The following is a 15,332-nucleotide window of genomic DNA, read 5'->3' as shown; positions in this document are numbered from 1 at the left end:
TCTCTGCTAATCAAAAATCAAGGGCTGAGATACTGTCTTTAGAAGTTCGATTGAGTTCATTTTAATTTTTTTTAAGGAAATCTTACTGGCAAAATAAAAATTCAAAGTACCGCAGTTCCATTTTCAGATACAAATTTGGGACTTCTCTGGCATTCTAGTGGTTGGAGGTCTGCACTTCTGCTGCAGCGGGCACAAGTTCGATCCCTGGTAGGGCAACAAGATCCCGGATGTGGTGTGGCACAGCAAAAAAAAAAAAAGAGCAAGACCCAAATATAAATTTAACTGAAGTCCAAATTCAAAATTTTCAAGTCATATGTTCATCCACTAATTCATTGAACAATCATCTGATGAGTCTGTTATGTTCCAATAACTGGCTTGGGAAGAGGAGATATCAAGATGGAATCAGCCAGGAGCCCATTTAGGAGGGGCACACAAGCAGCACGTGTGGTCAGATTCACTCCCGTCCTGCATCATGGGGGCAGAACAAAGGCAGGGGTTAAGGCTCCATGGAGGCAAGTGGCTTCTAGAGGCCACGACATTTAGTCTGAGCCTGGAGAAGGGAATTTCCACATTCCCTCAGTGCTACACAGTTTCCAGCTAACACCTGTAGCCACAGAGGTCCGGAGGTCACACTACAGGACAGGGTGAGTGTCTGTCTGAGTTGGTGAAGGGTGGGGTCTGGAATCGCACAGGAAAGTGGCCGAGGTCAGAGGTACACACACATCTGATCATGAAGGGCTCTGTAAGCCGTGCTTTATCCCTTCGGTGACCCCATGCTGGTTGGATCTGCCCGCTGTAAGAACAAATTTCACAGCACAGAGTAATGGCTGGTGGGTTGAAAGGAAGGTGGAAGCAGAGGCTGAAGAGAATACTTTCTATGAGAGGATAATAGTAAACACCCAAATAGGAAACGATAACTTTAGAAGATATTGACGATGCATGCACTTACTAATTAATCTTGGCAGTGATTGTCTGGAACTCAGTTTAGATACTTGATTTTGAGACCCAGATTTGGGGCTCCACTGATAAACAGTAGCTGGGATCAGAAGGTGAATGTCATCACGACACAGAAGGAGAGAGAAGGAGGGAAGCCCTCGTCCTGAGCGCTGACATCTCAAAGGCAGATGGAGCGAGTAACACCAAAGAAGAAAAAGCGCTCTGAGTGATCTGAAGGAAATGAGGGGAGAGGCTCACAGTGCTTTGAGGGTTCAGGGACTATGACAATTAGAGTGTGTTGTGAGCCAGTTCACAGGTTGGTTGGCCTCTTTTATGAGACGGTTTCTAGGATTTCTGTCCCATCCAGGACCATGCAATGCTGGCCCCCTTCTGTAGGTTGGGACATTTTCCTGTCTCCCATCTCATTGGTTCCTCACCTTCTCTTTAGAGGGATTTCCCTGGTGACTCAGTAAAGAATCTGCCTGCAATGTGGGAAACCAGGGTTCGATCCCTGGTTTGGGAAGATCCCCTAGAGAAGGGAATGGCTACCAACTCCAGTATTTTTGCTTGGAGAATCCTGTGGACAGAAGAGCCTGGTGGGCTACTGTCCATGGGTTGCAAAGAGTCAGACACAACTGAAAGACTCACACATTCCCACGTTTCTCTTTAGAAGAGGGACTGGCTGCTCACAGCCCAGGGAGCATCCCTTCAGCAGGTAAGAGCAGATACCTGCCTTACATGGTGAAAGGTTGTTGCTGAACCATAAGACGCGGGATTCTTGGCCTCCGGAGGAGACGAATTCAATCCGGGGCCAGAGACGAGGCTGGATCGCTCAGAGCTTTTGTGTAATAAAGTTTTATTAAAGTATAAAGGAGATAGAGAAAGCTTCTGACATAGGCATCAGAAGGGGACAGAAAGAGTACCCACCTTCTAGTCTTCAGCTGTATGTTATATAGTCACTGACAGTCTGTTAATGAAAAGAAAGGAATGTCTTAAAACTCAGAATGGCACCAGACAATTTATCCCAGGCTATAAAACGATTGACTTGAATCTTGTAGAAGAGCAGATTACCAAACAAATAGTTTCATTTACATAGATTAGGGGAACAATATCTGAGTATAACATACCGATTTGTCAAGTAGTTTGAGCCATTTGGCGGAACTTACAGAGTCTGGGGTAAATGCATAGCACATTAACATAGCTTAAGACAAACATTTCCATAAGAAAAATGTATTGGTTAACTCAAAGTTTTGAGAATAGTTAGCTTCAGGTGAAACCAGGTGTCATGGCAACACAGCATTTTAAGAGAAACCTCCTTTTAAATTTGTATAGAGAAGGAAAAAAATATATCTCTAATTTGTTTCCTCCTGCCACTTAAGAGAGATAAAAATGTCTGACACTTGCAGCCTATTTCCTCCATTTGGAGACCCCTGGCCTTCCTGCCTGTTACCCTCTCAATGGTTGACCGCCTCTTGCAGGAGACACAGACCACTCAGTGGCCATGTATCCATGGCAGAACTGCCCCCAGGAAAGCCCCGCCACTTGCCTCTTCTGAAAGCCAGGAGGTCATGCTCCTACATCCCCATTCAGCAAGAGCCCCTGACTTCAGTTTTGCCCTGAGCATATTATTTCCTAGGATTACTGCCTCTCTTAACTGAAGGTGAAAAGCCCTTTCTTTGGCCAAAAGCTTGACTGGGTTTTGATCATTTTGCAGTTTTCTGGTGATTTTTATCAGTTGCTCTGAATGGCTTGGATATCCACACTTCAGGGATCACATATGACACCTTCACCTTCTCAGTCAGTTTGTGCTTTGGATTTATAAATTTTTACTAACTTCTACCACTAGAGTTACTGTACTATTAACCTTGTAGTTTCAGCCTTTATTCTTGACCCCTTGCCATTCTCAAGCTGGTAAAATATAAATATAACAAAGTTATATTACAGAGATATTACTTTGCCAACAAAGGTCCATCTAGTCAAAGCTATGGTTTTTCCAGTAGTCATGTATGGACGTGAGAGTTGGATGGTGAAGAAAGCTGAGCGCCGAAGAATTGATGCTTTTGAACTGTGGTGTTGGAGAAGACTCTTGAGAGTCCCTGGACAGCAAGGAGATCCAACCAGTCCATCCTAAAGGAAATCAGTCCTGGGTGTTCATTGGTAGGACTGATGCTGAAGCTGAAACTCCAGTACTTTGACCACCTGATGCAAAGAGCTGACTCATTTGAAAAGACCCTGATGCTGAAAAAGATTGAAGGTGGGAGGAGAAGAGGACGACAGAGGATGAGATGGTTGGATGGCATCACTGACTCAGTGGACATGAGTTTGAGTGAACTCTGGGAGTTGGTGATGGACAGGGAGGCCTAGCTTGCTGCAGTCCATGGGGTCACAAAGAGTCGGACACGACTGAGCGACTGAACTGAACTGATAGTACAAAGGTTTCACTACAGAAGCCATACCTAAACATTTATAATGCATTATAATTTAAGTCATTTTCACATATCATCTTTGCAACCCCATAGACTGTAGCCCACCAGGCTCCTCTGGCCATGGGATTCTCCAGGAGATCATTCCAACCCAGAGACTGAACCCACGCCTCTGCCTCAGCAGAAGGATTCTTTATCACTGAACCACCAGGGAACCCTCTGCTGTAAAGAAACCGCCTACCAATGTAGGAGACCTGGGTTCCATCCCTGGGTTGGGAAGATCCCCTGGAGGAGGGCGTGGCAACCCACTCCAGTATTCTTGCCTGGGAAAGTCAATGGACAGAGGAGCATGGTGGACTACAGTCTGTGGGGTTGCAAGAGTTGGACACGACTTAGCGTCTAAGCAACAAATATAATTTTTAAGTCACTTTATTTCATTTACTGAATTCTTATGATAACCAGCTAACAGTTGCAAATAGGGTTTAAATTAGTTGCAAGAATTAAACTCTAAAAATGATACCCAGAAAACCAAGTTATCCTTTTCTTCATAGGCTTCCTGAACTTAATCTTGTGCTAATTCAGTACACAAGGGTAACTAAAACATATGACATTTACTACCTATTTATTAAAGGTTGCCTTAAATCTGATCTTAGAAGAGGGGGGATTTTTATAATTATTCATTTGTAACTAATCCAGTTACTTCCCTAGTACTTCCCTAGTGAGTACATTTTAAGCAGTACTTCCATAATTATTACCTCTTCATTTAAAGTTATGAATATCAAATATCTTGCTCCTAAGTCAAACTGACATGTCTCAAAGTATCCACTATGATTACTGGAAATAATTTTGGTATCCTATGTTGACCAAACAAGATGCAGAACCTAAAAGTTGAAAATTATGTGTCATTCATTAGACAAAACTGAGGACTTAAGCCTGGGACACAGCATCTCAGATCTAAGAGACTGCTTCCAAAGAGGTAGGGAAGGAGCCAGGATATACAGAGATTTTTGCAACAAAGATCAGGTAGTCAGAACATCAAAAGATTACTTTTAATTAAGAAAAACAAGGTGGCTCAATATAAGGAATTTAGTGCTTCCCTCTGTATGTGGCATGCCATGCCATGCTTCAGATGTGTCCAACTCCTTGTGACCTCATAGTCTGAAGCCCGCCAGGCTTTTCTGTCCATGGACTTTTCCCAGCAAGAATACTGAAGCGGGTTGCCATGCCCTCCACCAGGGGATCTCTCTGACCCAGGAATTGAACTGGTGTCCCTGCATCTCCTACATTTCAGGCAGATTCTTTACTGCTGAGTCACTGCAGACACTCCCTTCCTCTATACGGGAAGATGAAAAATTCAGGGCTCGTTGAAATCACCCCTTTGACATGCACCTCAGCTGTCTATGGCCAGTATCCTGTGCTTTCCCATCCCGAGTCTCCTCAAGGCGTACATTTGTGGGTGGCTACAGTGGCTGATGACTTGATGATGGGCATCCTGTTTCATCCTGAGTTCCCACAGGACTCACCAGGACTGCTGCAATGTGATGACTTGATGGTTGCAAGATCTTTGTTTACTGATATGGCAGGCAACATTTTTTTTCATTGACATCTAATTGACTCCTGTAAACTACAGTTTAAAGTTTCTACTTAGTTCTTACAGACTCTGTCTAGAAAGACTAGAAATAACCCTATTATGACTGAAATACTAAGACAAAACTCAGGTGCTACTGGAAAAAAGACCCCCCCCCAAAAAAAAAACAACTCCCTTTCTTTTTGAAGTAAATCATAAATCACTACAAATAATGTGAACTTAACATATGGAAAATATCTGTGAATTTATTAAAAATCCTTTTCAAAAGAGAATGAGAGAATTGAACATCACTTTTCTACTTACGTGGTGTGACATTTTCGTTTTGTTCCAAGTTATTTTACCTTTTTTGTGACTCTGGAGTTTGTAAACATGCCATAAAATTTGGTAATTACATAATGACAATTTCATGGTCCTAGTTCAGTATAACGGTGGCTAGACAGAGCAGCAAATCAATTTTCTTTTTTACCTTGTGCAAAGGAAGAAAGGAAATGGAATGCAAAATCCGTATTAAGACCATGTTAGAATTGTGATTCAACAATCTGTTACACATGAAATGAAAACCAGGTGCGGCCCAGGTTGGTTACTGTGCTGTGGTGTTCAGCCAGCAGGTTATGCTCCAACGCCCCTTTGCTTAACCCATTCTTACCTTGTAACCCGGTGTTCCAAATGCTGAGCTCTGGTGGTGTCCTCTTGCCAAAGATCCTCAGAGGCAGGACTGACACCAGACAAAATTATGAAGTAGATGAAACTTGGGTTCATCCGTGCCTTAGTTTCTCTCTACCTCCCTGTCCCCCAGTGTCTACCCTAGTCACCCATCACTCGGGAGTTTTCCTCTGTTTTCTGGGGGTTCATGCTATTTCTTGTTGTCCAGTCTCTCATTTTAAGCAACGTTTATTTATTTATTTGACAACCTCAGGTATTAGGTGTCTGTAGTGTGTGAAATCTTCCCTGTATCAAGCAGGCTCAGTAGTGGGGGCTTGAGGGCCTAGTTGCTCCACAGCACGTGGGGTCTTAGACTGAGCCTGTGTGCCCTGCATTGCAAGGCTTCTTCACCACTGGACCATCAGGGACGTCTCCCAGCCCTCTTTGTATCATTTTTCTACCAATAGGAGCCAAGCAATCAAGACCTTCCTCCTTTCCTTCCAAATCTTACTTTTGACTGTTCTCACCAATGTTCTACTCCAGGTGGACTATCTGCCTTGCCCTTTTTATTCACAAGACTTTTTCCATGATAACCCTTCTGCCTGAGCTGGCCTCCACTTCTTATCTCCATCTGTGGAAATCCTAAGCATCTTCAAGCTTCCAGTGAACTCTACCTCCTGCAGGTGCCTTCCCGGAGCACCCCGGCCTTTCCACTCACCACTTTATCCATACTCTCACAGGATGCTTACCATGTGTTGCCTTGTGTTATAATAATATTTACATGTGTGTCTAGTGTCTAGGCACTGTGCAAGGCACTTCACAAATGTAATGTCTCACATTTTACAACAATCGAATGACATAGGTGTTGCCATACCATATAACAGTTAAGGAAACTGAGGCTCAAATAAATGGAATAACTTGCCCAAGGTCCCAGTGCCAGAAAGCAACAGAGCTAAGACTTGAACCCAGGTCCAAAACATGTGTCCTTTCCACTAAATCATATGGCTTTCTATTTAATTATTTCCATCTTCTAAAAGATGAATGGGGATTTAAGATGCAGGAAAAGGCCAATGTAAACTTTCTGGTTATCAAATACTATCCAACAAAGAAATAGAATTTTGTGATAAATAATTTTGTGAGGAATTCAAGTCAAATGTGAAAGAAAAAAAAAATCCTACTTAACATTGCCAAAACAAATATACATGGCATAAAAAGAGAATATTGATGACAATTTACAAGTCAAGAAAGGCTGGGGAGCATTGGTCTTTGAGTACTGCAGTTCAAGGAAAAGGAGTAAGCTTGGCTACCTACAAGTTTCCTGGGATTTAAACAATTTGGTCTGAAAATACAATGATCATCTAAATCTCCTATTAACTAACACTATCTTTGCTGCGTACACAGCCTGTTTTTTTTTTTTGTTTGTTTGTTTGTTTTCATTCTGTCTTTTGTCTGACATCTTGGGTAAGGTACAGGAGAGACGCTTAGGGTTTCTAAGCAGGAAATCTCATCTCAGACGGATCATCTTGAGGACCCAGAACCATGGAGTCTAGCCTGGACAGGTCGCTTCTGGGGGATCTTCAGCCTCGGGCCAGCCTCCCACCCGTCACATGGTGGAAGCCCATCCAGGGGAGAATTTAGATTTAGAATCTATATGCTTTGACATCAGTATCTTTGCTTCCCCCAAGGTGGGAGAAATCTGTCTTCATATCTACTCTTTTATTCTCGTCTCATTTCCTGGGCCTCAGATTTTATTTCTTTAGCCAGAGTTATCAGTAACCCTGTGTTCCCAGTACATCTCTGTCTCAGCTTTGTTTGCAAACTTCATTTCAATTATGTATGCTTCCTCTATGCCAATTCCATTTATAGATGGTCCTACATTTTTGTTCCACATACCAATCTTAACAATAAGTTTTAAAGTATTATCCAGGGAAGACAATGCATCTAAGCTCAATGTAGCAGGCCATCCTGGACTTCAGGCTCCATCTTAGAAAGTCTGAGAATTTTCATTTTGGGTATGTGTTAAATCTTAGGAATTCAATGAGCTGAATTAGGAAAACCACCTTCAACCACACTGGAAAAGAAACTCAAACACAAAAGCTCTTTTTTCTTTTAAGTTTTAATGGTTTTCCTAGCCCTTTACAAAAGTCTTCAAAGCTAGTTTATTTTTTTCTTACTTATTACTTTGAAACAATTACATATTCACAGGAAATTGTGAAAGAAATGAACAGGAGGTCCTGTTTACCCAACACTCATCTCACCCAATGGTTACATCTTATATAACAGTAGTGCATTATCAAGCCAGCTTCCCTGTTAGCTCAGCTGAAGAATCCGCCTGCAATGCAGGAGACCCTGGTTTAATTCCTGGGTTGGGAAGATTCTCTAGAGAAGTGAACAGCTACCCACTCCAGTACTGTGCCCTAGAGAATTCTGTAGGTATAGTCTACAGTCTGTAGGACTGTATAGTCCATGGGGTCGCAAAGAGTCAGACACGACTGAGCGACTTTCACTTTTCACTTTCATCAAGCCAGGTGCTCGATGTTGGATTAACTTACTTTTAAGTTTCAGAAAAGGGGAAAAAAATGTCCAGCCTAGATAGCCTAGTCAGCCTTCCGTTTCATCCTATCTGTCTCTGCCCACAAGCAATAACTAGGCTGACAGTCCCGGAAGACAAAGAGTGGTGCATCCACATGGCCACAGAGAGATGATCCATGGGGCTCATGCAGAATCCCAGTCTGTGTCACAGTGGGGCTATGGACAGGCACGCCCAGCAGAAGATTTGGGTTGCAATCTGATTCTGCCTCCAAACCTGTGACCTTGAACAAGTCACTTGACCCCTCCAGGCTTCCATGTCTGCATCCATCAAATGGAGAAAATATTTCTTCTGCCTATTCATATAGTCCTTGTGGAGAAGGAAAAGGCTACCCACTCCAGGATTCTGGCCTGGAGAATTCCATGGACTGTATAGTCCTTGGGGTCGCAAAGAGTCAGACATGACTGAGCAACTTTTACTTCACTTGTCTTGATGAGATGTGATGGTGTGCATGAAGGGGAAATGTAGATGTCAGTCAGCTATCATCAAATTTATATTCCTTTCTGTAATGACTGTCAGTTACAGAAATGTCATTTTTCAGTGGCGGTGTTACCTTGGAAACAAAACAAAACTACCTCCTTGTTAGCCACAAGGCCAAGAGTTTCCATCACATGCAAATGACCTTCCCTTCCTCAGGTTCCAGCAAGGTGCTGGACAGCACCCTGTGATTCATTGCCTGCGTACCCTGAGGCGTGCAGTCTATTTTAAAATAAATATTTCTTAACACTTTCTTCTAAAAGGTCAAATGCATTTTAAGTAGCATTTATTTTAACTCTTACCCCAGGATTCATTATTACCTTTTTTTTTTTTTCCATGCTGAGAGATATACAATGGGTGTTCTTAAAAAGAATGAGAAATTAAAAGGCTACCAGATTAGACAGTGCATGGCATATGAAGTAGAAATGAAGACCATCCAAAATGCATTGTTCTTTGGTTTGTCTGGATATATAATATAAATTCCCTAACTCAATGGTGGATTCTGGTGTTCAGGTAGTAAAAATGCTAGTTTTGGCAGTAAGGGGGGAGAAATATATAGGAATAAGTAAGCTTAAATTGTAGAATGTAAAGATAAAAAGTCTGTGTGTGTACTGAATGCTTTCGACATTACCATAAAAACATTAAGGCCCATTTTCTCCCTTCTTCCCCCATTATACAGGCTGGCATGGCCCTGACCTATGACCCCACAGCTGCCATACAGAATGGGTAAGTAGATCACTTTTTCTATGTTTTAATTGCTAAGGTATCTCTGAACTCTGAAATCAGTACTGGAGAAAAATGTTCAAATCTTTCTTTTTGTTCTAAACAAAAATGTAAATCAGACCTTTCTCATCAGTGCATTTCTTTTCCTCCTTTGAGTGACTCTGATTTCAGCGGCGTCACCCATGCTTACAAAGCTTCTGTCCATATTCCATCTTTCTCCCCCTCTTTCACCTGAGAAAGAGCGGTGTGAAGCGAGGAGTACAGACTGGTCTGGGAGAAGTGTCTGTGTTTCTCTAGGGTTAGAGCATCGATCCTGCTAGGTTTCAATAATCGTGGCCTGTGCCCAGGCTCATTTCAACGTTAATAAAGCTTCTATGCTTGCCTCTGGCTCGCAGAGGAAGGGTAACACATGGAATCAAGTTAGTAACACGGTGATTGTACTTTCATACTCCATTTTAATAAGCATCTGGAAGTTTTCAGACTCTTACTTAAAACAATTAATATAGCCTAAACTTTTCCTCTGAAAAAAATCAAACTTAAGCTACATAATCCAGCATCTTTAAAAGTCTGTCATTCTGAATATTCTTTGGTTGAAACTTTCTTCTTACTTTCCAATTCCTTTCCTTTACCTTGGCCATCCTGCAATGAACCAACAAACTGAAGAATAATTATTATTCTTATTTTCAGAGTCTTTTATCTTAGATTTCTCCAGGGCTTTCAGTTTTCTGTCTTTCAGTCTCTAAAGAATTAGAATGAAGGTCTCATTTAAGACCAACTTAGAGGATAGAAGGAATGTAACTCCATTTTATACTTGGTCAGCTTAATGGGCCATTTATTCATTCACTCAGTGAACATCCAATAAGTCTTCCAAGCACAGTACTATGCACTGTAGGCTTTAAAAAAGCAGTACATCTTTGTAAAACAAGGGCTCGAGAAACTCATGGTCGACCTTCCATGAAAGAGTCAACACAGTAAATGATAGTCTAGGGTAGAGATCTATTCCTTTGTCTCATGTTGATTAAAACTTCTCTAGGGGCAAAAAGTAATGATATCTCTCCATTTCTCCAGTAAGCCTTCTCGTATTTCCAACAAGGCACTCTAAACATGATGGTCAGAAAGTAAAGACAAGAAGTAAAGATACAGAGAATAAAGCCCTCTAGAGTCATACTCTATAGCTGAGAAGATAACATAGTTTATTCAAAAGACACAGACTATGGCATTATATGCTCAGAGAGTGACAGAAGACAAGTGGATATTATAAGGGAATGACATTTGTTGAACACATACTATGTACCACGTAATTTATACTTGTAATTTAATAGTACATGTTCTTGGAGTCTAATATATGTAAAAATGCTTGTAATTACAATTAGAAATGTATATGCACACTGGAAAATAGAAATAATTGAATTAATACACATGTTCATTAACTAAATTCATCAAGTGTTTGTGTTTGCATATGTCTATATGTGTGTATAAATATATGAATCCATCTACCTGTCTGTACTATATATCCACACATCTGCTTATTATAAAGATCTTCTTGCCCAAGGTTCTAGGTCAATTATTAGAGATGCCCCAGTGTCCTAGGCCTGGGCTGGAACGAGAGAGTACTTTGCTTTAGTCAGTCATCTTTCCAATGCACAATTTAAAATCTGAATCTTTCCCCAAAGACCTAACTGTCCAGACTTTCATTGTGACTCATGACCAACCTGAAGAGAAAAAATTGGGGTTTCAACCTGTAATCTAAGTGCTGCAGTCTGAACTTTGGTGGTGCCCTGTTAGGGGCCATGAGGACTCCCTGGTCCCCAGGGACTGTGTCTCCCTCCCAGGTCTCCATCTACACTGTACAGAGGTCAACCGCAGGTATATACGTCCACCTTCCATCATCCTCTCTGTGATGTCTGTCTCTGTGTACTTTATGTAACAGTAGAACATTGTATTCTTTGAACTATTTCAACAGTTGCAAAAGTGGTTCATCCTGTCCCACTGCCCACGTAGACTTTAACAACAATGAACATTTCCCTCAGGAAGCAAATTGCAGTTAAGATGCTCAGAATACCATCTTCTTGATTGTATGCACTCTCATCTGATAAAAAACTTTGTATCATCCAGCAGTCCCTGTCTTCAAGGTTGCCTTGTCCACTGAATATTCCTTTCAGCCTGTAAAAGTCAAGTCTCTCCCACCTACAAAGAGGGTAGAAGCAAAACAGTCCTTTTCTGAACTTCCCTGGTGGTTCAGTGGATAAGACTCCATGCTTCCAATGCAGGGGGTACAGGTTCAATCCCTGGTCAGGGAACAAAGATCCCACATGCCGTGTGGTGCAGTCAAAAAACCAAAACAATCTTTTTCTGCCCATAACCTGTAGTGACCATACTATTTTAGCTTTTTCTTTGCTGGTAAACAGTTTTAGTATTCTTTACACATTGTCTTCCTGTGTTGTCTCTAATTGGGCTTCCCCAGTGGCTCAGTGGTAAAGAATCTACCTGCAGTACAGGAGCCGCAGGAGACACGGGTTCGATCCCTGGGTCAGGAAGATCCCCTGGAGGAGGGCGTGGCAATGCACTCCAGTGTTCTTGCCTGGAGACTCGTAAGAACAGAGGTACGGGCATAGGGCTGCAAAGAGTCAGACATGACTGAGCGACTTACACAAACACACACTTATCTTTGCTGATCCTCCTTGCCTCCCCTTGCACTGCTCACCTGGTGTCTGTGGGTTCCTCTTCTTCTGCCCACTTTTGCTAATCTTTCTCAGGATTTAGCCCTTTCTCACACTGTTTCTCATCCACTCCTCCTGCTTTTGGGAACTGAAGACTCCCGAGTTCATACTTGAAGTTTATAACTAGATGCAGGGAACCATCACCTGTGTGTCTCATTGCACTCCTGAGGGGTCCTGACCCCAGATGAGGGCTTCATCTTCATTGGTCCTTCATAATAAAACTGAAGAAATGAAAAGCATCAAGTTACTCCCTAACGTTTTTACAAAGTTCACTCTAAAGCCATTTATGTCATAATTCCAGTTCTCTGGGCCTTCTCTCCTACAACATTCCTAATGATAAAATTGGTCATTAAGACTTCTTCTATCTCTCTTTGAACTACATCTTCAAACCAGCTGTCTCCCTGCCACTGGTCGAGTTCATTCAATCACCATTCCCTAACTGTACTAAGCTTTTATCTGCCTCTGATATAACTGAACACCAAACCATTTTCACATGGCCTTCTGAGTATTTTTTTAAAGCGAGAAGTAATAAATAATAATCTACCTGCCTGGATTAAAGTATTACGTGGACTTTATTAAATGCAGAACAAAACTCAAACTTTCCAGAGTGGCATCAGAAGAATTTCATGATTTGGTTCCTGCAACTGAATTGGACATTTTTTGATTCTCAGAGCATCTCATGTTATGTTAACCCATGTGTCTTGTTGCTCATGGAGTTTTCTCTGCCTGCAGAGAATGGTGATATTTCACCCTTTCCTTCTTTCTTTATTTCTCTCATTTAAAGAACACCATTAAATCATACCAGGCAGAGCTAATTACACAATTAGTCATAAGAGAAACAGTGTAAGCAGTGGTTAGAAGTACAGACTCCAGAACCAGCCTGCCCAGACGTGCATTCAAATTCTGACATTTTCCACATGTAGGCAAGTTGTCTGTGCTTTAGTTTCCCCCTCTGTGAAGTGGAGATGACAGTAAGAATAACTTTTCATAAGACATTTTAAAGGATTAAAGGACCCCCTGTGGCACAATGTGATCATTGTCAATACTGACACAATTGTTACACTGCATTTCATGTGACTATGATACAGTAAGGGCTTCCCAAGTAGCACTAGAGGTAAGCAGGCACTAGAACCTGCCTGCCAATGCAGGAGAAATAATGAGACACGGGTTAGAACCCTAGGTTGAAAAGATCTCCTGGAGGAGGGCATGGCAATCCACTCCAATATTCTTGCCAGGAGGATCCCATGGACAGAAGAGCCTGGTGGGCTACAGTCCACAGGGTCGCAAAGAGTTGTACACAGTTGAAACGAGTTAACACATGATACAGTGACAGTCTTTTTATCACATAGCTATTGACATCATATTTATTTCTGTGATGGACTATTAAATCTGAAGGCAGGTCCCATGTCTTATTTTTCTTTACAGGCTGTTTAACTTAGTACTGTGAATGCCCAATCAGACATAGAAAATGTTACTGATGACATCTGCTTGATTCCAGCAAAGTGGCATTAGGTAACCCATTCCCTTTCCTGGTATCAAGCCACTCTGTTGCCATGTAACACCCTAATCTGATTATCTTTAAATGCAACCTCCAGTTTCATCCAAAGGGGCCAAATTGCACATGACTTGTTCATGTCCTGGGTTAACAGTGGAATTTTTGAAGCATTAGATTACCAACAAGGTAGAAATTTCATATCATGAAATGGAAGGAACAGCAAAATTGTAGCTAACTAACCTTATTCACTTGGTATTTCTTCATATACATGAGTTTTTTAAATGTTTTGGTCTTTTGGGTTTTAATTGCCTTATATGGCAACAGATAAATAATCATTTCTATGGATGTTAAGATGTCAAAATAACCACATATGGTTCCTCAATATTCTGTTTCTTGACTTATTGTCAGCATATACCTCTTAAAGATGTGGAAACTGATTTAGAAAATTCAGCATATGAAGGAATCAAATATGAATGTCCAGAGTAAAGTACTTATTCCATAATTATACCCATGTATTCAGTCCAGTCCCTGCGTGCGTGCTAAGTCACTTCAGTCATGTCCAACTCTTTGTGACCCCATGGACTGTTTGTAGCCCACCAGGTTCCTCTCTCTGTGGGATTCTCTAGGCAAGAATGCAGAAGTGAGTTGCCATGCCCTCCTCTAGAAGATCTCCCTGACCCGTGGGGATCGAACCTGCATCTCTTATGTCTCCTGCTTTGGCAGGCAATTTCTTTACCACTAGTGCCACCGTGGAAGCCCTTTCGATCCAGTAGTCAAACCTAACTTAGAATGAGAGTAGTAAGCTAACAGAGGCCTAAATATTTATTGCTGTAGAGAAGAAACTGATCCCATTTGATGTAGAAAAAACATATCCAAAGATACAGTTGCAACCAACTCCAAGCCAGTTAATATTGTTAAAGACGGCTTAAGGATGACTCAGTTGAACAAACTTCTTTTCTTTTGTATCTATTGCACCGTTTATCTATCTATATCTATCCTATGTATCTGTTGCACTGTTTAAAATCATGTTGGTGAGGCAGATTTGAAAAAAAGTCCCCATCCTGTCCAATGGGTATGCACACAAATTCTAGATATAATGTCAGTAGTATTGTGAAAGAAGCAGAGTGCTTTGAATTTTATGTATGTCTTACCTTTCAGATGTGTAAATACTTCTGAAGGAAGACATAAGACATGGTAGTGGTAGTTCTCTGGGGAGGGCCAGCAGAGTACTGAGAAGCAGGGTGATAGGGAGACTTATTTTTCACTGTTTATATTTTTCTATTCTTTTCACAAAAAAAGTTAAAATAAATGTCCTAGGACTGCAGAGTAAAAGCCGTTACATTCTAGGAAGAGATCTGGAAGGCCTCTCGATGGAGCAGTGACATGAACTTGTCCTCTTGGCGATGTGTCACATCTAAAGAACATGTTTTATCTTTTTGAGTGCTAGTTGTTTCCAGATATATGTCCAGGAGTGGGATTGCTGGATCATATGGAAATGCTATGTGGTTGCCAAGGGGGAGGGAAATTGGGGGAGGGACAGACTGGGGGCTTGGGGTTGGCAGATGCAAAGTATTATATATAGAAGGGAAAAACAACAAGTTCTACTATATAGCACGGGGAGCTATATCCTGTGATAAGCCATAATGGAAAAGAGTCTTGAAAACAATGTGTGTGTGTGTGTGTATAACTGAGTCACTATGCTATACATTAGAAATCAATGCAACATTGTAAATCAAGT

The 15,332-nt window shown here is 41.5% G+C and overlaps 1 protein-coding gene across 14 annotated transcripts in view; it reads left to right on the top strand.

The window, feature by feature from the left end:
- The window catches only part of RBMS3 (RNA binding motif single stranded interacting protein 3), a 1,027,957-nt gene that overhangs the window by 881,286 nt on the left and 131,339 nt on the right, over nt 1-15,332 (top strand). For all 14 annotated transcript variants that reach the window (XM_043442422.1, XM_043442434.1, XM_043442432.1 and 11 more), the window contains one exon: nt 9,336-9,382. In XM_043442422.1, the coding sequence (XP_043298357.1) occupies nt 9,336-9,382 (47 nt within the window). The remainder of the gene's footprint in view (nt 1-9,335; nt 9,383-15,332) is intronic.

This window comes from Cervus canadensis, chromosome 22 (genome assembly GCF_019320065.1).
Source record: "Cervus canadensis isolate Bull #8, Minnesota chromosome 22, ASM1932006v1, whole genome shotgun sequence".
NCBI classification, from domain to species: domain Eukaryota; kingdom Metazoa; phylum Chordata; class Mammalia; order Artiodactyla; family Cervidae; genus Cervus; species Cervus canadensis.
This window is presented reverse-complemented; position numbering and strand designations above follow the sequence as displayed.